The sequence below is a fragment of the Rattus norvegicus genome, chromosome 8 (assembly GCF_021556685.1).
Source record: "Rattus norvegicus strain SHRSP/BbbUtx chromosome 8, alternate assembly SHRSP_T2T, whole genome shotgun sequence".
NCBI lineage: Eukaryota > Metazoa > Chordata > Mammalia > Rodentia > Muridae > Rattus > Rattus norvegicus.
The window spans coordinates 109,404,412-109,431,326 of record NC_141541.1 but is presented as its reverse complement, the minus strand read 5'-3'; the positions used below and the strand labels follow the sequence as shown (position 1 = coordinate 109,431,326).

Sequence of the window (26,915 nt, the reverse complement as noted above, 5' to 3'; positions counted from 1 at the left end):
TCTGATTCGGTCCGAGATGGCATTTGGCAGCTAGTTTACTTTTCCTACTTCCTCCCAGCAAGGCCAGAGCCGTTGCCTTGACAAGAGTCTCTTCTTGACCACACTTTGGTCAGGCTCTACTGAGCATCCTCTTGAATAGAACTGACCTTGGCTCCCGGGTCCTCTCTTCTAGAGGACAAGCTTTACCAAGAATCCTGCCAAGTCAGTCATGCCATAATCCTCCACCCCTAATAAAGGGTCACCCTCAATATTTGATAAGGTTCCTCTTCCACTGTCCCCCAAATGGTGTCTGAGTACCCTGGTTTGCCTTCAGCAAAGCATGTGTTTTGTCAGATTGTTCCTTACCCTTGTGTTCCCTCTCAATTTTGTATCCATTGAACTCCCACTCCAATAAATCCTGTCTCTGTTGTAATGGGGGTTGAGGCCAATCTCTCTCCCCTACTGTAAAACCCATTGAGCAGTGGTCCTTATACCTAACACAATGGTCCCTGAAAGTTTACTTCCCCATTTTGTGTCTTGTCACAAACATAAAAAACATTAAAAAACACAAACAAACAAACAAACAAAACCCTTGTGTGTGTCAGATTTGGGTGTGCACATGTGGAAGTCATGGGACAACACAGGGTAGCAATGGTCCCCTTATTTGTGTGAGGATTGGTTATTTGCTGCTGCCTATGTTAGGCTGGCTAGTTCGTGAACTTCCTGGGATTCTTTTATTTCCGGCTGCTATCTCACCCAGGCAAGGTCTCAATACAGACACTCATTACTCTGGCTGTACTGAGTTTGGGGACCCCAATTTCGGTCCTCATACTCATGTTGGCAAAGGCTTTAACCACTGAGCCAAGCAGCTAGTTCAAAAAAAAAGGGGTGGGGGTTTGGGGATTTGGCTCAGTGGTAGAGCGCTTGCCTAGGAAGCACAAGGTCCTGGGTTCGGTCCCCAGCCCCGAAAAAAAGAAAAAAAAATCAGTCTTGACTCCGTATCAGACATATTTCTGTTCTTGTGTATCTCATTGTGAAATCTGGATGTGAATTATTTCAAGTCATGTTGCAAGAGCAAAACCTGGCACAGCGTTTGATAAAAGTTGGTTAGAACTCATTATCTACTCATTTTGGGGGGACGTAGGTCGACGAAGCCCGGGGTTTAGATGGCTAACGCAGAGCAAGGAATGAAGTCCTTGTCCTGTGTAGTCACACAGGCACAGATCTGAGAGGCAGGTATTTACCAGCATACCCACACAGGACCGCCTTGAGCCTGAGTGTAAGTAAGCCTGTGACTGCTAGGAGCTCTGGGTCCAGCGACGACACGCAGGCGCAGACCCGCTATGGCTACGCTCTCTGCGCATGCGTCCTGAGGTGGGGCGGCACGCTGGCAGAGTTAAAAAATGGCGGCGGTGATTCGGATTCGGGCGATGGCAGCTGGAACGAGGCTCAGAGTTTTGAACTGCGGCCTCGGCACCACAATCCGCAGCCTTTGCAGCCAGCCGGTCTCAGTTAATGAGCGCATCGAAAACAAGCGCCATGCCGCGCTGCTGGGAGGAGGCCAGCGACGCATCGACGCACAGCACAAGCGAGTGAGTCCGGGGAGCCAGCGCATCCCGCCCCTCCGCTCGCGACCTATCACAGCGCGCCGGGCTCGCGGCCCCAGAGCCTCCCAGCCAATAGGCGCGGTACCTGGGAGGGGCGGGGCGAGAACTTTCACCTGGAGAACCTTGAGCCCCCTCGGGTGTCAGTAGACAAGGGCGAGCATCTGCACCCTTAGGGAGGTTCCCAGATGGTGGTGGTGGGCATTGATCGCATGGATGCGTATGACCGGTCTCCGCTGCGCCCCACTTAGCAGCTGTGAACTTTTCGGAAGCTGGTTTTTAAAAAGCATCTTAAGCAGAACAATGCCTTTCACATCGTGTTAGATTAAGATTGCTTCACTAGTTGTCCACAGGCTCTGATTTAAAAAGATCAGATTGTTCTCCCGCTGCCAGAGTTTATGGCAGGTGGTTTGTTTTTGTTTTTGTTTTTGTTTTTTTTTTTCGGAGCTGGGGACCGGGTGGTTTGTTTTTTTGTTTTGTTTTTGTTTTTGTTTTTTTTGTTTTTGTTTTTGTTTTGTTTTCTCTCCCTTCACGGGGAAGGAAGCACGAAGTATTAGAAAAAACCTGCTTGCGTTCGCATTAATCTGGGATGGGGTCTCCGTGCATGCCGGGGACTTGCGATGCCTGTGCCCGAGGAAGTCAGTTCGGCCTCTTGGGAGTTCCCTGTATGGATCTGCTGCGTAGGAAGCAGGTGGACTTTGTATAAACTCTCAGGCTACTCGGCTAACAGCCGAGGCACTGAATCACTTTTGAGCTTCTCTGGAGAGGTCATTTAGCAGCAGAAAAAACAAGCTGGAAGACGTGACCCTAGACTTGAAGCCAGACTTGCCCAATGTATCCTTGACTCATGTGTGAGTCCTGACAGAAGAACTGGATGAGTTAACAGGAAGGTGCCCTGAGGGAAGGACTCCACGTGAAGGGCATAGAAGTCCTACTCAAGGGATTGGGGATTTAGCTCAGTGGTAGAGCGCTTGCCTAGGAAGCGCAAGGCCCTGGGTTCGGTCCCCAGCTCCGAAAAAAAGAACAAAACAAAACAAAAAAAAAAAAAGAAGTCCTACTCAAAAGTGTGAAAATCTGGGTCTTAAGTCTAGGTCAAATGTTGATTCAGATGTCCTGAGTTACATCTGAAAATGCTCAAGGATAACTAGTCCTCTTGACACTTAGGAGTGTATGTGTGCTTGAAAGGTTTGTGGTGAACCATGAGCCCCACTTGGGGTCCTGCTGAGGGGCTCCTGGGAAAACCTGTCAACTGCTCCCGTAACCTCTCTCTTGAGGCACCGTTACCTATTCCTCCCCGGTAGATCCTGATGCGCTTATATTAAGGCCTTCAGAGCGGGTTTCTGCAGTCAGAGCATATTTAGTGGGAGGCTGACTTTGTGTTCCCTTTAAGAACAGTTTTCTCTATGTCCGTGAGTCAGATGTCCTAAAAGAGGACCAGAAAGTTATCAATCTGTCTGTCTATCTGCCTATCTATCTATCTATCTATCTATCAATCTACATAATTGTTAGATTGTTTCTCCTAGAAGTAAACAGAAGTTTGTTTTCCATAATCATTGGCTTTCCCTATTTTCTTAGAATAACTAATTTAAAGTTTTAAAAAGTTTTGTTTGTTTACTGGTGTCTATGTGTTGCTTTCTTGACACAGTAGGAATTTACAGATTTGAGGTTTTGGGAGTCTCAGGCATGGAGGCTCTTGGTAGATTGAGGCTTCAACTTCTTCTGAAAGGAATATTTAATTTTTAAATTAGGGTCTCATGCAACCCCGATTGGCCTAGACTTTTCTTTGCAGCCAAGGTTGATGCTGAACTTTTAAAAACATATTTATTTTATGTATGTGAATACACTGTTCTCTTCAGACATGCCAGAAGAGGGCATTGGGTTCCATTACAGATGGTTGTGAACTACCATGTGGTTGCTGGGAATTGAACTCAGGACCTTTGGAAGATCAGTGCTGAATCTCCAGCCCGATGCTGAATTTCTGATCCCTCTGCTTCTAACCAACCCCTCCCCCACCCACCCACTCCCCAGCTCTGGGATTACAGGCATTCACTACCATAAGCAGTATATGTGGTACTGGGGATTGAACCCAGTGCTTTTGCACACAGTAGGCAAGTCCTTTACCACTCGAACTGTATCTCTAGCCATTTTCTTTTAACCTCAAGAACCTCTCCAGCACTCTGTACTTTCCCCATCCCTCCACAGATCCCTGCTATGGGATCTTAGCTTTGTCAGTTAGTGTGTCTTTAAGTGGAGATCCCACTTAAGATAGAAGAAGAGCAAGCCCTTCTGAAGGCAGAACCCATTAGTGCCCTGAGGTGGAGGCTGAGCGCTGGAGGGAAGGGGTTGTGCCTGGCTGAAGTATGCTTCTCTGAAAGGAGCCTACAAACCTCTTACCCTCATTGAGCCTGCCTCAGTTTCTTCCCTCCTCCTTGGGTTTCCTTCCACAGGCAAATGGCTCCTGGAGCGTCTCATCTACCCTGCTGTCCTGGCTGAAACAGTCTATCACTAGTGCCTGTCTACCTCGGGCGAGAACAGATAGAATGGAGCCTTTTGCATTGGGGCAAAGGTGAAAAGCCTGTGCCCTGACATTCCTGCCAGTGCATTTTACCTGCCTGTTAACTTGGTCTGTGGTGACGTCACCAACGGATCCCTGTGTTGTAGGGAAAGCTGACAGCCAGGGAGCGGATCAGTCTCCTGCTGGATCCTGGCAGCTTCCTGGAGAGCGACATGTTTGTGGAACACAGGTGTGCCGACTTCGGAATGGCTGCCGAGAAGAATAAGGTATCTTTATGCGTTCTAGCTGTGGTGTGAGCGCTTCCCGTGGCTTGCTGGCCTTCCCTCCCACCACAGCAAAGAGTCCATATCGCTTTTATCTCAGGCTCACTGGAGAAGTACTGAGGGGGCCATTGGGTTCTCTCCTAGCTTCAGCTTGGTCTGCAGATGACTGCGGGTGGCTGTTTATTCTCTGCAGTGCCACACAGGTTCAGTTCCCAAGGTTGCAGGTTCTATTCCCCATCATACAGAATGACAGGTTTGGAAGAAGGATCATTCAGGTGGGTTCCGAGAACCAGGCCCTCATCCAAATGCAGGCTAGTTGTTGCTTTTGATACGTCTTAAGTTTGAGCCTATGTTTAGGTGCCCCCGCCCCCCCGCCCCGGAGCTGGGGACCGAACCTAGGGCCTTGCGCTCGCTAGGCAAGCGCTCTACCACTGAGCTAAATCCCCAACCCCTGTTTAGGTGTTTTTATTGTTTATTTTTTTTTTTTCAATTTGTCTGACCATGTCACAGACTACCTTAGATCTTTACATAGCCCAGGCTGGCCTTGAACTCATGTACCTCTTGGCCTTAGCCTCCTGAGTGGAATCACAGACATGTGCCACATACACCCTGCACCTCTGAGTCTACGAGGTCAGTAAGACCAGACTGTTTCCCATGGGTGCATGGAGCTCTTTGGATTAACTCAGCAGTCTCTATCTGAGTCATTATCGACATGCCGATGCTGAGTTTCCATGAAAAACAGTGGGTTTGGGTGGGAATGTGTGACTTTGGGAGAGCTGCTATCAAGTATACACATACTCTCTCTCTCCCTGCCCCCTCTCTCTCTGGATGTTACTATGTAGCCAAGGATGGCCTCAAACTTATAATGAGTCTCCCTTCTTAGTTTTTGCTGGGATTCCAGGCATGTGCCACCATTCAAAGCTCTGCTATGCTTCCTTATGTGCTCATCTCAAGAGTCAATGGCTGGGAGGCCCTCTTGTAGTTATTTTGCCTGTCTGTCTGTCTGTCTGTCTATCTCTCTCTATCTATCTATTTATTGGTGTACTGGGACTAAACCAAACTTTGGTTTTTAGTTTGACTCTTCTTCAAGCCAAACCTTAGAAACTCTTTTCACTAAGACATCATGCCAACTTGACTATAAGAAGCATTTGGGCATGGTGGTGGTGGCTCATGCCTTAAATCCCAGCTCCTGGGAGGGAGAGGCAGTCAGATCTCTGTGAGTTCGAGGCCAGCCCGGTGCACAGAGCTAGTTTTAGGACAGCCAGAATTACATAAAGAAACCTGTCATGAAAAAAGAAGTATTTGGGTTGGGTTTTTTTTTAACCTTTATTTTTCCATCTCTCTGATAGTTTCCTGGAGATAGTGTGGTCACTGGACGGGGCAGAATCAACGGACGATTGGTTTATGTCTTCAGTCAGGTATGTCCAAACTTCAGTAAGTGAAGCTCACCTAGAAGGTAGAGCCAGGACCAAATTATGTGAAACACAATTTGGGGAAATAAAAGTCTTGCTTATAGTTTGGGGCACATGACAGATTTGTTTTGTTTTGTATTCATACATAGTCTATCTTTTTAAAGATTTATTTATTAATTTTATGTATATAAGTACACTGTCGCTGTCCTCAGACACACCAGAAGAGGGCATCAGATCCCATTACAGATGGTTGTGAGCCACCATGTGGTTGCCGGGAATTGAACTCAGGACCTCTGGAAGAGCAGTCAGTGCTCTTAACCACTGAGCCATCTCTCCAGCCTCGTATGTAGTCCTAATGCCGTTTTCTTCTTAGGAAGGAAGAGGCCTTTGCAGGGCAGTAGGCTTGTGTGAAGTACTTCAAAGAATGAGTTGATTCTTCTGACTGTGTTGTATGGCTGTGGGGCACAGGGTTCTGGTCTGCATGGAGGATCCAGGGACGGCCTGAGCAGATGAAATTGATTCTTAAAAGCATGGGTCCCTGAGCTCTGGACCTCTTTGAAAATATCCAAATACATTTTGGGAGGTTCCATCAAAAGTGATGAAACTGGTGCATAGTGAGACCTGAGTTGGACCTTGTAGGCAGAACCCTACAAGGATGTATGTAATGTACAAATTGTTGTTTTTGAAAATTAGTATTTTATATGTATGGGTGTTTTGCTTGCCAATATGTCTTTGCACCATGTGTATGCCAGAAGAGGGCATCAGAATTCTCTGGATCTAGAGTTAACCTGCAGATGGTTATGAACACCAAGTGGGTGTTAGGAATCAAACCTGGATCCTTTGGAAGAGTAGCCAATTTTCCTAACAGCCGTCTCTTTAGCCCTTCATGTCCAAAGTTTTAACCTCTAGAAGCTGTGTGCTATGACACGGTAAAGAAGAGTGAAGATTCTGATTGACCTTATGATAGAATGGCTTGGGTTACCCAGGTGGTCAAATGTAATCATGAGGGTCTTTAAAAGTGGAAGAGAGGACTCCTCCACCTGTTGTCTCTGCCTTAGAAAATAGAGAAGAATCCTGAAAGCAGCAATGGGCACCATCTCTAGAGGTTTAGAAAAGATGAACAGACTGCCCTTGAAACCTCTTCAGAGGTCCCAGACACATTGACCTTGGTTGTAGCCCAGTGAGGCCCCATGTTGTCTTAAGTCATGAGTTTGTGTTACTCTGTTAACACAGCGGTAGAAACAGGATGTATCTTGGGCTATTTCATAATAGATTTTTCTATTTGGGTCGGCCAAATGTTGAAGTTCACATTATTTCCTTTCAGTGTTTAAGAGCTGGGCACACATTCATAAAGAAGGCAGCGTAGAAATGATAGGACCAATAGAGTTCTCTGGCCGTGTCTGCCTACTGATAGCCAGTACAGAAATTCAGACTTATCATAATTTTGGTATTTTTGAGCACCGTCTCTGCTCCTGGAGTAAGTAGAAGAGAGGAAGGGAGTTGGCGATGGTGAAGACAGGGCTCTCATTGTGAAAATGCCAATTTGGGGCTGGGGATTTAGCTCAGTGGTAGAGCGCTTACCTAGGAAGCGCAAGGCCCTGGGTTCGGTCCCTAGCTCCGAAAAAAAGAACCAAAAAAAAAAAAAAAAAAAAAAAAAAAAAGAAAATACCAATTTATAGGTAGAATGGGGCAACACAGGAAACCACACAGACAGGGTAAGAGAGGCTCCAGGAAAATGCTTTGGACCACAGAGGAGCCAACCTGGAAAGTTTGAGGACCTGATTAGGGAAAATGGACATTCAAAAGAGGCTGGGTACCAGACTTAGGGGGCAATGAGCCAGCTTCTTCATTGTGATCCCCAGGATACAGACACAGGTAGGTTTTCTGGGGTGTTTCTGTTTTTCCAGAAATGTGTCCTCCTTCCCTTGGGTACTGGCTGTCAGCATGCTCTATGGAGAAGGAGGAGCCCTCTGGGTGGATTTAGTACTCAAGGCTGCTGCTGCTGCTGCTGCTGCTGCTCCTCCTCCTTCTCCTTCTCCTTCTCCCTCTCCCCCTCCTCCCCTCCTTCTTCTTTTTAAATTGGATTTTTATTTATTTACATTCCAAATGTTATCCCCTTTCCCAGTTTCCCCTCTGGAAACCCCCATCCTATCCCCCTTCCCCTGCTTCTATGGCTTCTGATCTCTGGTTTTCATCCTTACGTTTGCTTTCTTTCAGACCAGTGACCCTGAGTCTGGATGTCTCTGGCACAATTGGTTTGTTTTGTTCTTGTTTTTGTTTTTATAGGAATAGCTTTTCCCCTCTTAAGGTGAAGAGCTCCCTGAGTTCTAACACAGGCTTACTCCTGATTTATGTCTACCCGACCCCCATCCTTGTTCCTCCTTGGTGTCTCCTCTGCAGGTGTTTTCTTCCTTCCTTCCTTCCTTCCTTCCTTCCTTCCTCCCTCTCAATCATGTGGTATCCTTGTAATTCTAGTTCCCCTGGGCTAGCCTGCTGCTATCCCTGGGCTAGCCTACTGCTATCATCTTCATGCTTATCAGACACCCCTAGTGTGAAGTTTTCAGACACAGGGACTGGGAGGGGCTGCAGGACTCTGGTTGCCTTTCGTCTTCCTCTCCCTTTTCCAGAATCCATACTTCCTAGAAGCGGCAGCGTTTGTCTGACTCTGTAGACTCTAGCAGGGTTAATTGTACAGAGCTCTGAGTCATTTTCGTAGAACAAAGACTAAGTCTTTTGACCCCAGTCCTCCACGAACTCCCTTTAAGCTATTTTATTAACTACCTTAGGGAATAATCTATGAGTTAGAGGCTTTTTTCTTTCTAGTTTTTTGAACATCTGAAGTGCCTTTAGCAGTGTGAGTTTCCCGTGTCTCCCCATCAGGTCTTCCACTCTGCCTCGTCATTATGGTTTCATTGCTGCTTTAATTGTTTTTCTTTTCAGGATTTTACAGTTTTTGGAGGCAGTCTGTCAGGCGCACATGCTCAGAAGATCTGCAAAGTAAGTGTTTACTGTCGAGAATAAACCCACTGCTTTCACCAGCTTCTGTGGCCCACGCTGAGTATTCTGGGGGTGCAGAGAGTGGAGCTAGAGTAGGTCTGTAGCAGACGCGACACCAGCCAGAGAGACGGCTCATTTCTTAAAGGTTTTATGTACTGTCCGCATGACCATGGTAAGGTCTACACCCACATTCATTCTGTCCATTCTGTTCTCTTCTCCAAACCCCCTCTTTCCTTAGCTCCCTGCCTTCCTTCCTCTGCCCGAGTGCTGGGATTTTATGTGTGAACCTGCCCTCCTGGCAAGCCCCACCTTTCTCCATGTGCAAATAACATCTAAGATTACAAGGCTTGAGGGGCTGGAGAGATGGTACAGTGGGTATGAGTGCTTGGTGTGAAAACAGAAGGACCCGAGTTCAAATCCCCAGCTCTTACATAAAACCCCAGTGTGACCACAAGTGCTTGTAACTCCAGCTTTTGGGGGACAGGCAGATCCTGGAAGTTTGCCGGCCAGCGTAGCTAGAACAGCAAGCTTTGGGTTCATTGAGAGACCCTGTCTCAAAAATAAGATTGAGGGTGATGGAGGAAGGCAGTCAACATTCTCCTCAGCCTCTGCCTGTGAGGAGTGAAAGAATTAAAAAACACATCTGTAATATATGTTGTTGTTATTATTTTAAGAAAGGGTTTCTTTGTGTAGTCTGGGCTGTTCTGAAACTTACTCTGTAAACAAAGCTGGCCTCAAACCCAGAGTCCATTGTAACTACAAATTAATTAACCATTTTAGCTCCTGGTGGGTAGCATACAAGCTGGACCCTCCCAGGAGCTCTCTGGATTCGTAAATGAAAGATGCATAGACGAATGTGAGCGCCAGTTAATTTTGCTATGTCTTGGCTGGATTAAAGGCTGGGTACTTCTAATCCTTCCTGCTGCTAGCAAACAGTCCCCTCTGGTATTCTGGAGTTAACATCCTTTAAAATCTGTATTTCATCTCTGCTACTCCAGACCCCCAGTTGGGGAAGTGGCCACTGAGCCACCTACCTGAGTTCTTACAGGACTGGTCCATCCTAGGCCCCTGTCAAGGAGATTCTCCTCCTTTCTCTCTCCCAACCCCAGGGACCCTAAAGGTTCCACCTCTGTCCTGCCCAGCCATTGGCTGCTGGCATGTTTATTTACCAATCGGAGCCAACTGGGGGCAGGGTCTCTAGGTGTCGTCAGCGCAGACACTAGTGTTAGTGGGGTTTTGGGGAACCAAAATTAACATCATAACACAAGCGGCATTAAGTCAGTCGACCTACCTCTGCCTCCCGAATGCTGGGATTGAAGGCGTATACCACTGTCTGGCTCATTAATATATGTACTTATTAGTGCATTAAATAACGAGACTTAGCCAAGACTCTTTTTACTGGTATAATTCAAACAAGGCTCGAGTGAGAAAATTCTGGAGCTCAGCAATTTTCATGTAGCAGAAGCTTCTGGTTTCTATAATGGCAAAGGCACAGTTGTGAGTTCATAAGCAGAGGAAGCGTTAGACACTGTCTGTATGTAGTTCATATGGGTGAAAATATAAACTTTTTCTAACGTAAGTTTGTAGATCATGCATGCATTCACAGCCACTGTGAGATTCTGGGAATCCCAAGAAAAGATGTAGGCAGAGTCCAGGTGCTAAAATGTAACAAACAGTACAAAGATTGCATGAAGTAACAGTAGTGTTTTTATGGAAAGGAGTTATTTTTGCTGGTATGTATGTCTATGTACTGCGTGTGCCTGGTGCCTGCAGAGGCCAGAAGAGGATGTTGCATCCTCTAGAACCAGAGTTACAGATGGTTGTGAACTGCCCTGTGGATTCTAGGAACTGAATTGGGGGCTTTTGCCAAGAGCTGGTGCTCTTAACCACTGAGCCATCTCTCCAGCCCATGCATGAAGGTATTTTAAAACCACTCTGGAGGACTGAGCTTTGAGCTCTGTGATAGGATACGTGCCTAACGTGAGCAGATCTTGGAGTCAATTCCGAATTCGGCTGAAGAAGAAACTCGAGCACAAACAGAACCTCAAGCAGCCAACCAAACAAGGAAAGCTCCCCAGACACAGCCTACTAGACAGAGATGGTCCGAGGAGTCATGCTAGCATCGTCGGTGCTCAGAGAATTTTGGAAGTAATATTGAATTATTAATAGCCGGGTAAAGGGGTTGGGGATTTAGCTCAGTGGTAGAGTGCTTGCCTAGGAAGTGCAAGGCCCTGGGTTCGGTCCCCAGCTCCGAAAAAAAGAACCAAAAAAAAAAATAGCTGGGTAAATTTTCCTCTGTAATGAAGCTACCTGGATTTTAGACATGTGTTACTCTAGAGACCTTTACCAAATTCCCATTTTTACTCATTTTTATTTTTATCTTTTGAGACAGGGTTTCTCTGTGCAGCCCTGGCTGTCCTGGAACTTGCTCCATAGACCAGGCTGGATTCGAACTCAGAGCTCTGCCTGCCTCTGCCTCCCAAGTGCTGGGATTAAAGACATGTACTTTCATGGCCGGGCTAGCCAATTACCTTTAAACCTTCCCGGTTTTCCTTTTTTACTGCTTCGGGTGTAATGGTTACGTGACATAATGAAGTAAATGGGCTTCACTAACAATCTAAGGGATGCCGCACATGAAGCTGTCAGAACTGTTGACCCAGGAGGAAAATCTGTCAGAGCGGGCCTGGCCCAGGTTAATATATGGGCCAGCATTAAAGGATCTCAGCATTAGGAAGGTTACAGGACCACTGATAAGAAGAGACACCCACGCACCCCTCTTTGGCTACTGAGCTGTTGGAAGAATGGGCTGCATGAAATGTAAACTTCCTGTGTATCTCCTGCAGGGAGAGACATGGCTGAAACCCTGGAGGCATCCAGAGGAGGACTTGTCTCCTGGTGTAGCAAGCCTCAGACCCTAGCACAACTGACTCCATGATGGGAGTGTCATTCAGGTTGTAAAACTCAGCACATAGACAGCACCACCTGCCAAAAAATGAAAACAGACCTAATCTATCAAAGTCCGTCGTACTGGAAAAATCTCTAAATGTCCTAACCTTGCTTTTTGCCTTTTGTAGTTCAGCTTCAGGCTAAATGTTCTTGTTAACTGAAGCATGTCAACCCAGAATGTGGTTCACCTTGAGAAAGGCTCAGGGCTACCCTGGGATCCTGAACACCTAGTACAGTCAACATAAAGACCTTCTGTTGGCTTAAACCCATGTCCGAGCAGTCTTCTCTTGTGGATATCCTACAACACTGGAGAACGATTCACAGCTCATCAGATGACCTTGTAGGAAAGCTGTGTGTGTGTGTGGGGGGGGGTAACCATACCTTGCCAGGACCCCTAGATGACTTAGGGTTGGTGGATTCTGGATCCTTTCGTCCTTCTTCCCTGTGTGGTGACACTGAATAAATCTCCCTTTTCTGCTTTTCACTGTTCATTTGACTCCTTTCATGGGTTATTGGGGATGGACAGTTGGACTTGACTTGTCAGGGCACAGGATGTGCCCCATTAGTCTGGTGACGCTTTCACTCACCAAGATGTAAGCCGTCTCCTTGGCCCAGCAAGGGGTTTTGTCATTGCTGTTTTTGGTAACCAGAGCAGATGTCTCATGAAATTTTTCTATACCATTTTAGATCATGGACCAGGCCATAACAGTGGGGGCTCCAGTGATCGGACTCAATGACTCCGGGGGCGCCAGAATCCAGGAGGGGGTGGAGTCCTTGGCTGGCTATGCAGACATCTTCCTGGTGAGAAACCTATGAACAGAGTTGTCTGTGAGTGTGTGCTGGTGCCCGTCCCCCAACATTGTCCTCTGCCCTATGCCACTCAGTCATCTCTGTCACTGCCACAGTGGGTGGGATGAAGGTTGGATGACTGGCCAGGTGAGCTGCAAAGCCTGCTTCTTGTTCTTGAGAGAGGGCCAGATGTTGGATAAATAATTAGTTCAAGGTCATTCATGAGGAGAAAGAACTTGGAAATGTTTTCTTCTATCTATCTATCTATCTATCTATCTATCTATCTATCTATCTATCTATCATCTATCTTTTTATGAGAGAGATATGGTAAGGAATGTTAAAGTAAACTGATTAGCTAGAATTAAGTTTTTTTTTTTTTAAAAAGTACTCTTTACTTTTTTTTTAAACATTAGGGACTATTTATTATACAAAGTTTAAACATTAATACAAAGAAGAAAGAAATCTTTTCAGATCTCATTGTCAGAAACTCTTGGAGGACATCATTTTGGATACCTACACTATCTGACACATGAGATATCTGATGAGGGAGACGGGAATGGCAGTCTGATAGGAGAGAGAGAGAGGAAACAGGCAGTTTCTAGTCCATCCCACCCCTTCAGAAGGACAAATATCTTGTCCCTGGTCACTGCCCTTCACGATCCTTTGAAATGTTTGTGTGTGTGAGATCCTCAGTAAATTGTGCGTGTATGCGCGTTACTTGAAGAGCTACCCAATTTTTGGATGTTCCAAACAAGCTTTTTAATCTCTCCTCCCAAGTTCTGTGGTTGCTTGTTCAGTACAGGGAGGTCTGGAAGGTCTTCGCCTCTCATGGTTTGGAAACCATGTCTGTTATATAGGGGAAAAAGAGGCCCCCAGAGACGTGGCCATGTTTTAGAGTGTGGCTGGGTTTGGGGATATCATGCGATATATGCTAAGCTGCTGCTGTTTCCAGGAGCCTGGCCTTAGCACCTTTGAGATCTGTGGTGTTGAATGGATTGCTTGCAGCACCTGCTTGTCATAGGACCTTGCCATTCTTTGGTACTGCATTGTTACTTTCTGGTAACTTTTAATTGTGATGTAATTTCAGACCTTGTGGGAAACATGAAACAATTTCTAAGATCTCCCCTGTGCCCTTTGACCAGATGGGCTACCTCCACTCAGTGTATCCTTCTCTCTAGAAATACATACTTACATGTTACATTGTTCTGAAACAGTTGAGGGCAAATTGATGTCATTTTTACTTCCTTTAGCTCTTAAGTCCTTTACTGTGTATTTCTGGGGATCATTAACCAGAATATAAATGTAAAAGGAGATATAACATCGACCTGTTGTTAATATCCATAGTCTTTATCTAGTGGCCTTAATAAACCCTTCATGGCTTCCTTTCCTTCTCTTTTCCTCCCCTTCCCCCATTCTCCTCTTCTCTCCTTTACTCTCCCTCCCCTCCTGCCCCCTGTACCCCTTTTCTCTCCTCCTCTTCCTCTACCTCTCCCTTCCCCTCTCTTTCCTTCCTCAGCTTTTGTTCCTGACCTGCAATGAACCCAATTGTCATACCTCTTTATTTTCTTCCTTTAATTTGGGGCTGTTCTGTACTCTTTGTTTCTCATGATCTTAGTTTAAAGTGTTAAGACTTTCTTTTGGACTGGGTCTCACTCTGTAGTTCCCATGTTGACCTGGAGCTTTTATAGGCTAGACTGGTCCTGAACTCACAGAGACATCCCCCTCTGTCCCTTCCACATTCTAGGATTAAAGACTTATGCCACTGTTCCTAACCTGACCTTGACATTAAAAAGAAACAAGCAAACAAAACCCCAACCTTTATTGAAGTTTAACTTAAAAACCGAGAAATCCACCCATTGTGGCATGCAGCTCAGTGTATTAAACCTCATACATTTCTGTAGTTGTAGAATCATTACCTGGGGCTCTGAACTTGGGAACCAAATGCTTTCACGGGTCACAGATTCAGCTAAGACGGGCCTTGAACTTAGCTTCCTGCCTCAGTCTCAAGCCCAAGTGTTGGGCTTTCAGGCATGAGCCCCCATGCCCAGCTTGAGGATATGTCGTCTGTTCAATGGCCTCTTGGGAAATTAGTTATGTATTGTTTTATAGTGGTCAATCTGCTCTTAACTCTCTATCTGCTGTCCATTATTTGAAGAGGCGTCTCGGGGCTGGAGAGATGGCTCAGTGGTTAAGAGCACTGACTGCTCTTCCAGAGGTCCTGAGTTCAATTCCCAGCAACCACATGGTGGCTCACAACCATCTGTAATGGGATCTGATGCCTTCTTCTGGTGTGTCTGAAGACAGCTACAGTGTACACATAGAAAATATATGTTATAAAAATGAATAGCAAAAGTCCAGGGGGGTTGAGGATTTAGCTCAGTGGTAGAGCGCTTGCCTAGCAAGCACAAGGCCCTTGGTTTGGTCTTCAGCTCCGGAAAAAAAAAAAAAAAAGTCCAGAAAGGCAGCTGTCAGGTAAAGGCCTTGCCACCAAGCACGAACACTTAGGACTCACATGGTAGAAGGAGAGACTGGGCCATTGAAAGTTGTCCTAGACTACAACATGCTCCATGGCCTGTACCCAAGCAAGGGAAACACAGCAGAAGTAAATGAAATTTTTTAAAAAAAGATCTATGTAATTGATTCTTTTTTTTTTTTTTTTTCCGGAGCTGGGGACCGAACCCAGGGCCTTGTGCTTGCTAGGCAAGCGCTCTACCACTGAGCTAAATCCCCAACCCCCTATGTAATTGAAAAAATCAAGAAAAAGTTTAAAATGGCTACAACTAACAGAGTCCTCAAATTGATAAATCAGAAAAAGCCTTAAAACATAAGAACCAAAACCCTGTCAGACACTAAGGGGGAAAGAACCAGGTATGTGGTGATGATCAGAGATGCCTCTTCGTCTTCTTTTTTTTTTTAAAGATGTATTTATTTATTTAGTTAGTTAGTTAGTTTTTGAGGATCTCTGTATACAGCCCTAGCTATTCTGGAACTTACTGTGCAGACCAGGTTAGCTTCGAACTCACAGAGATTTGTCTGCCTCAACCTCTCAGGGATTAAAGACATGGACCACTGTGCCCGGCCCATACGTGAAAACTTTGAGTTTGATAACTTTTTAAAGTTGCTTTATCTGATCATGTAGCCACCATGGCTCTATGTTTTCCTCTCATGAATTTTTTTAAAAATCTCTTATTCTTAACTTTTTTTGAGTTCTTTTGTCAAAAGTAAAACTATAAACAGCATGTATGTTATTGCTTAAAAGTCCAGTCTGTTAGTCTCTTAGGAGATGGATTTTTGGTGCCTGGATTCTTTTGTTATAGCTTTTAAACAGTTTTAATTGTTGTGTGCTTGTGTGTGCATGTGCCTGTGTGCACGTGTGTGTGTGCATATATATGTGCGTGAGTGCGTTCCCCTCGAGCTGGAGTTAATAGGCGCTGTTAGCTGCATGGTCTGGGTGCTGGAATTGCACTTGGGTCCCTGGAGGAGCAGCAGGTGCTCCTAACCCCAGACCCCGCCCTTTATGGCTCTTTGCTTCTTATGTTTATGTGTGTGTGGGCATCTCTATGCCATAATGCATGCATGGAGGTCAGACAGCAACTTGTGAGAATTAATTTTCTTCTTCCACTAAAGGAATGCTGGGGTGGGAGTTGGGCAATAAGCAGGTTTATCCTGAGACATCTTTCTGGACTCCCTTACCCCCTAATCCCCTCCTATTTTAATGAAAAATCTTTCTGTGTACTTACACTTGCCTGGCTCTAGGTCCTCCTGTGTCTGCTGAGCTTACAGGCCTGTGTCATCATACCCAGGCGTAGCTACCTGCCACGCCCACTCTCCGTGCCACTCTCCGTGCCCAGCCACAGCTCCGCCCCCTTTTGTATTGAGTTGAGTCATTTTAGTTCACTTCAATTTTCGCCATTTTTTTTTTTTTTGGTTCTTTTTTTCGGAGCTGGGGACCGAACCCAGGGCCTTGCGCTTCCTAGGTAAGCGCTCTACCACTGAGCTAAATAAACAGCCCCATATATTTTTATTTTTCAAAAATTCTAGCCTTTGTTTTTATTTTACACATGCTGGTGTTTTGCCTGCGTGCGCGTCTGTATATCGAGTGCGGGCCCAGTGTCTGTAGGGGCCAGAAGAGGATCTTGCCTATCTTGGATCTAGAGTTACAGATGGTTGTAAACCTGTCATGTGGCTGCTGGGAATTGAACTTGGGACCTCTGGAGGAGCAACCAGTGCTCTTAACCACTGAGCCGTCCCTTCAGCCTCACTGTATTTTAAAGTGTCTTTTTCTTAGTGGTTGTCTGTGGAATTACAATCAAGAACTTAACTGGTTGAGAGGAAGTTAGCCTCGCCAGTGTGCGAACGTGATGCTTCTACATGTCTGCGTCATTGAGGAGCTCATCTTTGCACATGACGTCTCCGTTGACAGATTTAAAGACATCCATACAAACTTACAGATCTCGGGAATGCTGCGTCACCAGCGGAAGTGCGGCCTTGCCGATTCTCCTCGTTACCTAGAACATTAGAGTGACTAGTGTCTCTTTTCTCAGGGCTTCCTGTGCTGTCAAGTGCCATTTTATTTCAGCCGGAAGAACGACTTTTGTGTTTGTTGTATGATGTCTCAGCTGCGGTGACCTCCCTCACCCTTTGTTATCTGGAAATGTCTTGCTCTTCCTTCCTTGAAGTTTGCTTTGCTGGATGTTGAATTCTTGGCTGACGGGTCTTTCATCAAGCACTTGAACTGTGTCCTGCTGCCTCCCGGGCTTGACCGTTTATCTTACTGGGATCCCTTGGTCAGAGGGAAGCCGGTCTGCCCTGCTGCTTTCTGGTTCCTTCCTGGGCTGGAGGTTCATCGTTTGACTAAAACGCGTCACCGTGCGATGTCAGTGAGCTCATCCTTCCTCAGAGTTTGTGGAGCTTCTTAAATGTGAACATTTGTGTCTTTTATCAAATCCGGGAAGTTTGGGGTTATATTTCTTCCAGTATTTGACTGGGCCCTTTCTTTTGGTGCCTGATGGCTTCCCACAATTCCCCAGTCTTTGTTCATGTTTTCCTTTACTCAGCATGGTAACTTCCGGGGTTCTATCTACAATCTTAAGTTCTTTTCCTATGTTTATTATTATTTTATTTTGTCCATCAGACACGTGTAGGACAGCTGCCGTAGCATCTATGACTAATAATTTCAGTGTCTGGGTTTGCTATGAGATATGATGCAGTAAGGGGTGCCTGGCAGGCCCATGCCAAGGTGTGCCCTGAGAAGTCACGATGTGCAACACATCTGGCATAAGGGGGTTGACTGGGGGAAGGGAGAGGAGTGAGGACCTGGAGAAGCAGTAGAGGTAGACAGATGGGCATGTAGACAGACAGACAGACAGATGGGGGAGAGCTGTGAGGACAGAGAAGAGGGGGGTGTAGAGAGAAGAGGGAGAGAGAGAACGTGGGGGTGGGGCACATACACACACACACACACACACACACACACACACACACACACACACACACACACACACCTGGCATACCTGGTGGTGACAGTGATAACATAAGCTGTTGCTAGGTCCCTGGGAGGAGCCTCGTGGAATCACCTATGAGGTAACTGGTTGCCTCAGGTTTGTTTTCCCTCAGATCCTGTTTTTCCAGTGAATGGCTGTACCTGTTCACCTGTTTTATGATACATAATTTGTTGTTGAATAGTGGGAATTTGTAGTATTCTATCTGGTGAAGTTTTTCTCCTTGGAGTCAGGGTCTTATGTAGCCCAGGCTTGCCCCCTCACACTGTGTAACTGAGGCTGGCTTTGAATTTTCTGCCTCCCATGAGCTGGATGGTAACTTACAAACAGTTCCTTCAGTCCTCTCTGCTTGTTGAGTGTGGAATCCATCAACTTTGCATTGAATACGAACCCTTAAGTTTCAGTGTCTCTGTGGTTGTGTTGTTTTACTTTTCTGGGAGCTGTGACAAAAGTGCCTTTAGGAATGCTTATTCTAATTCCCAGTTTGAGGGTGTGGTCTGTTGTGAGGCGGCTGGGCTGGCTGGTCACATGCTACCTGCAGTCAAGAGACAGATGTGAGATCTGCTGCTGGGCTCCCTTGGTGCTGGGCTATGGGAGGTGATGGTGTTTAAGGTGGGTTCCCAACTTAACCCAGCCAGGAGCTTGTACATGCCCAGAGTTCACCTCCTTCAAGATTGTGGGTTGTGTTTGATGATACTAGCCAGCCTGGTGTCCAACCAACGGTTTGATAAGGATGTTCCTAGAAAAGCAGGGTGTGGTGGCTCACACCTCTAATCCCAGCCCTCAGGAGGCAGAGGCAGTCGGATCTCTGTACATTCAAGGCTAGCCTGGTCTACAAATTGAATTCCAGGATTGCCAAAACTTTTGCATAGAAAAAACCCTGTTTCAAAACAAACAAACAAACAAACCAAAAAAGATGGTCTTAGAAGCTTAGAGCAAGGGTGGGATCAGTGTCCTTTTCCTTGTAATAAGGAAGCAGTCCATCAGAACTGAATGAAGACTGCTCCCTTGCTGACCCTTCAGAAGCCACAGCTAATGGTGGGAGTACACATCCTGGCTGGAGATGTGGCACAGTGGTACGGTGTTTGCCTAGTGGGGACCTCCAGCACCTCAGAACAGAAACCATGACCCTAACGAGGATGAGGCTTTCGTTGCCCTTCTTAGGTGGCAGCTGCCACTGTAAGTGTGTGGTTGTCATGGCTGCGGAAAGGTAGTAGCTGCTCATGTGAAATTCACCAGCCTCTTCCTCCTCGACCCAGAAAGTGTCTGACCAGACGCCCAGGCTCCGGAAAGGTGCTTCTGACAGCCCTGCGGCTGAAGTTGTTTCCTGCCTCATCTGTCTCCTGTGCTGTCATGTTGCTGTGTCCTGTGAGTCTGGGTGCTGGGGTGTGCTGGGGCACCTAGCATCATTTTCAATTATCAGGAGATCACTGGAGCCAATGAGTCTGAGACTAGCCTGGGCAACATAGTGTGAGATTCCATCTAAAAAACAAAATCAATTTTACACCAACAAGAGAGACTACCCCAAGCCCATAGTCCCCAAGCCCATAGTCCCCAAGCCCATAGTCCTATGTCAAATACTTCTAGTGTACTTTTAAGATTTCTCCATGTTTCTTTCTTTCTCCTTCTACTTTTTTAGAGGTTGGGGGGGGGAGGCCATTTTACATTACCTACATTGGCCTCAAATCCTAATCTTCTGTCCCAGCTTTCAGAATTCTGTGAGTATTAACACGCTCTACCATGCTTGTTTGATTTTTTTTAAACTGTATTTTAAAAAATTAAAAATAAGTAAGCATACAAAATAATGGTTGTTTCTCTTTCTCTTTCTTCTCCTCCTTCCCTTCCCCCAAGCCCAACAGGGTCTTATAGCCTAGGCTAGCTTAGAACTCCTTAGCCTTTGTCTCCCAAGTGCTGGGCACACCACATCATGTAGCTTAAAATAAATATTTTTTCTACGTGTGTATTATTGTGTATTGCTTGTATTAATCTCAACCCATTGTAACTTTTAAAAAAAATAGTCAGTAATTGTTTCCAGGTTTATTGCATGTGTGTATGCATGTCTGTGTGTTTATTGCATGTGTGTATGTGTGTATGTATGTGTGTTTCAAGTTATGAGCCCAAATACAGTGTTATAATTATTACTTTACTTGCTCTTTATTTCTAAAAATATTACTTTAAGTATGTGTGTATCTGTGAGTCTGCCACTCGGGTACAGTGGAGGAGCCCCAGGAGCTGGACTTACAGGCTGTTGTATGTTTCCGATGTGGGTACTGTGATCTGAATTTAGTAAACGCTTCAAATTGTCAAGCTTTTGGTCCAGTCCCAAATTAAGAAGAGGGAGTTTTATGCAATACATTTTTATGTATGTGCATGTATGTATGTATAGAGCTGCACATATGTATGGTGACCTGTGGAGGTCAGAAGGCAGCCCCAGGGGTCAGTCCTTGCCTGTCACTTTGTTTTGAGACAGGACATTTCATTTATTCCTTTTGTGTATTCCAAGGTAGCTAGCCCATGAGCTTGTGAGAATTCTCCTGCCTCTGCCTCCCATCTTGCTAGAGAAGGGCTGGGTCTGTGGACCTGCAAGCGACTCTATCTGCCTTTGGGTTCTGGAAATCTAAACTCAGGTTCTCGTGTTTGCAGTTATCCACTGAGCCGTCTTCCCGGCCTCCAGCATTTGGTCTTTAATCACAGGTTATCTGTTGTTTGTGACCTTAATTGCTTCTTGAGGATTTGAGTTGCTGTCGGGTGTCATTTCCTCTCACCTCAAGAGACATCGGACCTGGTATTAGACTGGTGCAAAACCTTAATTAAAACTGCTAGAGTCTCGGGTGTCTTCACCTTCTTTAGTGCTTAGCCTTTATGTTTTTCCTTTTTATTTCTTTTGGAGATAGCTGGGAGATAGGGTCTTGGAATGTAACCCAGACTATCCCTGGACTCACTATGTAGCCCAAGCTGGCCACAAATGACCTAGAACTTGTAGCATAATCCTCCTGCCTCAGCTTCCCAGGTACTGGTGTTGCAAACATGAGCTGGGGTTTCTGACTTGCTCAGCAGTTTTTTTATGCATAAATGTTTTATTCACAGGTAGTTCATTTTTTAGAGCCTTGAGTACTTGTTACTGACAATCTCTCCATTCTCAGTCTTTTTTTTGTGTGTGTGTTGGAGTTTTCCAAACCTGGTTCTGCTGTAGCTGGACGGCCCCACTTATGTGTTATTTTTTCTGAGTAGAGATGGCTTTCGTGCCATGATGAGCTGTATCCAAGGTTTATAGAGACTGGGTTTAGTACCAAGCAGGTGCCTTCTTTTCTTAGCCAGCAAGAATGAAGGAGAAAGGAAGAGGGAAAAAGCAAGGAGTGATTGGCGTCATCTTACGAGTCCTGGTCTTCCTAGGGCTTGAGGCTTTCCTCTCTTCATAACACCTTTGTCCACACAAACCCCCTGTGTAGTTTTTCCCCTCAGAGCCACCAAGCCTTGCCTGAGGATGAACAGGTGCTGAACACCACTTAAGTGGCACCTGCCTTGGTGGCCTCATTTCCCAGTACCCAATCTCAGCGCAGAGGTCAGGGCTACAAGTGGCTTGGGTACAGGCTGCTTCTCCCTGGTGACTTTGTACACGCTGGGTACTGGACCCAAAAGTATTGGGACCTATAGCTCACGCCATGGTGGCCACGTTGAAGAACTGCTGTCAAGACAGGGGAACATTTTTCGTTCCAGAGCGGGACTGGCCAACCACTCCTCCCTTACGGGAACAAATTGCACACATGATTTTGACAGTGCTTTCCTGATTAGATCTGTTGCCTCGAGACTTCTGTTTTTATTGTTGCCTTTATCTGCAGATAGCTGTGTGAGTACTTCTATAACCAGACTCTTTGTTTTTCTGTATTGGCAGAGGAATGTCACAGCGTCCGGAGTCATCCCTCAGATTTCTCTGATCATGGGCCCATGCGCTGGTGGGGCCGTCTACTCCCCCGCCCTGACAGACTTCACATTCATGGTGAAGGTAAGAGCTGCACTTCTGTCTGGTGACCTGAGAGTCCTGCAGTTCTCATCTGCAATGAACAGAATGTCTGACCCAGATCTAGGTCCTTATCTGAGTTCTCAGTTCAGTGGAGCTGAGATAAGCTGTGAGAGGAGGGAAGGTTTGGCACAGGATCTGTCATGGATGAGGTTCAGTAGCAGCCGGTGCTGGTGTGCTGGGAGATTTTACCTGTGATCTGAATTTCAGATGGTTTTCCATGATCAGAAGGTCTCGACCTTGCCCAGACTGATGTCCTTTTACTGACTAGGGCTCCCTTGGGAGGGTCCATTGTGGTCTGTTTTATTGGGAACAGTGTCCTGGTGTCCCGTGTTTCTGCCTTGACCGGTTTGCTCTCTTCTTTGTGATGGGAAACTTCTCCTTTTTGGTGATGGGAAACTTGATCTCCACCTTCAGTTGTATGTTACCATATTGCCTGCCTTTTAATTTTAATTTTTTTTTCCAAGACAGGGTTTTACTGGGTAGTCCTTGCTATTTGGATTAAGGGTGTGCACCATCACCACCCAGCATTTTATTTTACTGTTCGAAGTTATTTTTTTCAGACAGGACCTCACTATGTAGCCTTGGCTGTCCTGGAACTCACCATGTAGACCAAGCTGGCCTAGAACTCTCAGATCAGCCTGCCTCTGCCTCCTGAGTGCTGTGATCAAAGGTGTGCGCCCTCAGTGCTCAGCTGTGATGAACTATTTCTAGGTGGACTCTTCTTGAACTTTTATGTGGGTACTATCCTTAATGTGACAGTTAAGATAGAAAGAAAGGCTGATTTTTTTTTTTTTTTAAAGATTTTATTCGGGGGTTGGGGATTTAGCTCAGTGGTAGAGCGCTTGCCTAGGAAGCGCAAGGCCCTGGGTTCGGTCCCCAGCTCCAAAAAAAAAAAAAAAAAAAAAAGATTTTATTCATTATTCATTGATTATATACTAGTACACTGTAGCTGACTTCAGACACACCAGAAGAGGGCCTCAAATCCCATTACAGATGGTTGTGAGCCACCATGTGGTTTCTGGGAATTGAACTCAGGACCTCTGGAAGAGCAGTCGGGTGCTCTTAACCACTGAGCCATCTCTCCAGCCCGATTTTTTTATTTTTTATTTATTTATTTTTTTTCTTTTCTTTCTTTTTTTTTTTCCAGAGCTGGGGACCGAACCCAGGGCCTTGTGCTTGCTAGGCAAGCGTTCTACCACTGAGCTAAATCCCCAACCCCTGATTTTTTTATTTTTAATGTTCAAAAACTCAGCAGTAATGCCATGGCAGAGAAAGACTGAGGGGAAAAGTCATAGCAGTTGCTTAGTATGAGGGCAATTCTAGAAGGAACGTGACTGACTGACTGGGACACTTTGTTCTCAGGCCAGCGAAGCAGCTGGAATTCAACTCTCCAGAACCCAACCGGCTAGTCCAAGTGGCCGCTGAAAGCGTTCTTGTTCTTTTTTCTTTCCTTTATTGAAAGTACATTTTTAAAAAAAAATACAATCTATTCTGCTTACATTCTCCCTTCTCTCTGCTCCTCCCCTCCCTTTCAGTCTCTTGTTAGAAAATAAACAGGAGTCTAGGAGATAATAATAATAAAATACAAGAACAAGTCAGAAAAGGGCAAAGCAAACAGAAGAAAAAAAAAAGAGCCCAAGAAAAGGCACAAGAAACAGAGACGTCGAGACACTCAATAATCCTGTGAGCACACAATCCTGGAAGCCATGATATATGTGCAAAGGACCTGCCGAGTAGATAAATAAATAAAAATAAGAAATCAATTAGAGAGTGACAAAGCCTTGAAGCAACATTGTGACACAAGGAGCCTGTTTTCTGCCCTATTCAGACTGCCTTGGAGAGAAGTGAGTTTTCATTTACAAATGGCTATCATAGGAGATAGCTTCTGAGTTAGGGATGGGATACATGTTTACTTCTCTTTTCAGCTCTAGGACCCTTTCCAGGCCACATTCCCTTTCTAGCTCTGGGACTGGTGCAGACCTGTGCATGCCCTGTGCATGCTGCCCTGGTCTCTGTGAGTTCGATGTGGGTCGGCCCTGCTGAGCTTAGAAGGTTTAGTTTCCTTGACGTCCTCCATCCCCATCCCCTCTGACTCTCAGTCTTTCTTCCCCTTCCTCTTTGGCAGGGTTCCCTGAGCAGGAGGGATTTGATGGAGACACCTGCTTAAGGCCTATGATCGGAGGTCTCTCTCTCTCTCTCTCTCTCTCTCTCTCTCTCTCTCTCCTCCTCCCTCCCTCCCTCTCTCTCTGCATTCTGTGTGGCTGTGGCTCCCTGTACTTGTTCCCATCTGCCGTAGGAGGAGGCTTCTGTGTTGATGGCGGAGTGAGGGACCGATTATAGGAGAATGTCACTAGGAGTCATTTTATTGCTGTGTTCCCTTGGCTACTAAACTGAACAAAACTAGTCACTACAGTTTAGTAGAACAGTATTTGGTTTTCCTCTAGATTCTTGGGCTATTTAGTCTCTGGTTCTTGGTCACTCAAGCAGTGTCAACTATGGGTTCTGTCTTGTGGAGTGGGCTTTAATGTCGCTCCCACATCCCTTGTGCTACCATAATAGAAATAAATAAAAAAATATTTTTTTAAAAAGGGGATAGAGGAGCAGTTTAGAAAGAATCCCGGCATCCAGAGTGGGAGTGGACAGCACACTTCAAGGGGAGACCACGAGGTGTGCCCAGAGAGTGCGGGAAGTGCCAGAGAGGCATGGAGGAGGCCTCCTGAGTTCTCTTCTTTGCCCTTTGTAGACTGGCATTCTGAACCAGTTCCTTTACCTGAGGCTGCTTCCCTTCTCCCCTTACATATGAGCAATGGCTGAACTCACTCCTCACCAGCCTGCTGCTGTCCCTTCTCCTTCCTTATCACCCCAGCCTCTCCTTGGTGCTGGGTCCTCCCAACCTAACTTAGCTGGATGGAGGTCTGTTTTATCTTCAAGGTCCCTGTTGGTTCCCATCTGGCTAGTGCTTGAACTTCCTCTCCTTCCCACGGCAATTAACGGCTCCCCTGACCCCCAAAGCCACGTTTCTGAAGTGTTCACTAACATGTGTCACTCTGTATGCTTCTAAATGCTCACCCAGCGTTCCTTTCTCATGGCTTCCTTCCTGCCTCTCTGGCACTTGACAGCACTCTCTGGGCACACCTCATGCTCTCCCCAGGAGCTGTGCTGCCCACTCCCACTCTGGATGCTGGGGTTCTTCCTAAACCGCTCTCATCATCCCTCACCCCTTTCTAAAAGTGCGTGGGTGTCTTGATTATTCGTGTCTATGGGCACCGTGTGGATCCCTTGAGGCTAGAGTTAACTGGCAGTTGTGAACCATAAGGTAGATGTTAGGAACCAAACCTGGGTCCTCTGGAAGAGTAGCTCTAACCACTGAGCCATCTCTCCAGCCCGTCACCCTTTTCCTCTGCATCTAATTAATGCAGTTTTAGGGGCCTGGGGAATTGGCTCCATTGGTAAAGTTCTCGCCGTGCATACACGTGGCCGGGAGTTTGGGTATCTAACACCCATAAAACTCTAGTCGCACTGTTGACCATTCAGTCCTACCATGGGGGAGTAGAGCAGGCGCCCATCAAGTGTGCTAGCCAGCCAGACTAGCCACATCTGCATCCTCCAGTCCAATAAGAGAGCCTGTCTCAGAACACAAGGTGGAAAAGCAATTGACATCAACTCCTGGTTTACACGTGTGCTCAGGTGTGCATCCCCCACACACATGCACACACATATATACTACAAACACATACATAAACATATATATATATGTGTGTGTGTGTGTGTGTGTGTGTGTGTGTGTGTGTGTGTGTGTGTTTGTAGATAAAGTTCTATCTATTCAGGGTCACGTCTAATCACCAAGATCCTTGCAAGTTAGGTCCAGTCAACATCCCTCAGCTGTTGGCCTCAGCTCTCTCTCTTTGATCCATGGTACAACCTGCTCTAGGTTTTCCTCCACTGTCTCATCTCTTAGTGACTTTATCACATCTTGACTTCAGATACTGCTTTCTATGCTGCCCTAGGATATATTCACCAGGATTCACTCTCTTAACTGCTTTTCCCTTTTGAACCTCAGTAAATGTCTCACACTTCCCAGGCACACCCAGCATTTTTAGGTGGGCGAGAGATCTTAACTAAAGTCCTTCTTAAGGCAGCAAGCACTCTTACCACTACTCTCCCTGGCCTTCCCCATTTCACATGGAAGTCCCGCCCTCCAGGGCTCGTGTGGGACGAGACAGTGACTGATATTTTCCCTTCATATCCCACGTCATAGCATCCAAGTGGCCTCTCTTGGGGGATACAAGCCAGAGCATAATCAGAGTTCTTCTTAGTACCCTGCTTTGACCAAGCTTGTTATTTCCCACCTGGACTGTTGTAGAATTCCGGCTGCCGTGAACAAAAGGACTGGCTGCCAGCCAGCCGATTGGACCGCCCTCACGTCCCCACTGGCTGTTATAGCATCCTATACATGCCTTGAGAAAAATGTACCATGAGGAGAGCTGACCACTGGCTCCTGAAGGTTCAGCCTCAGCCAGAACCATTTCAAATTATTGAGACTTTTTTCTGTTATCAACTTTGTTGAGTTCTAGATGACCCTGGTCTATCAGTTGGACTACTGTGATGTGTGCTAATGTCCCTTCTCTGGTTAGGGGTAAGCAGGCTGTTGCTTGGGAACAAGACAGCCTCCCAAGCTGTCTTCTGCAGCAGGAGGCCCAATAAACAATTTCTCCTTCTGTCCTTAATGGTGTGGAGTGAGTGGGAAACTCCGTGGTTAATGTGGTTGAAAGCACTTAATGCTCTTCCAGAGGATTCTGGTTTGGTTCTACAGCTCCAGGGAATCCAATGTCCTCGTCAGTCTTCTGTGGGTACCTGCACACACGTGCCCCCATCCCCATACGTACAC

At 46.2% G+C, this 26,915-nt stretch overlaps 1 protein-coding gene across 1 annotated transcript in view; it reads left to right on the top strand.

The window, feature by feature from the left end:
* The first annotated feature begins 1,377 nt into the window (after positions 1-1,377).
* Pccb (propionyl-CoA carboxylase subunit beta) overlaps positions 1,378-26,915 on the top strand; it is a 50,075-nt gene continuing 24,537 nt past the window's right edge. The window contains 6 exon segments of the mRNA NM_017030.2: positions 1,378-1,571; positions 4,245-4,364; positions 5,711-5,779; positions 8,714-8,770; positions 12,404-12,517; positions 21,899-22,009. Coding sequence (NP_058726.2) covers positions 1,383-1,571; positions 4,245-4,364; positions 5,711-5,779; positions 8,714-8,770; positions 12,404-12,517; positions 21,899-22,009 — 660 coding nt within the window. The 5' untranslated portion in view covers positions 1,378-1,382.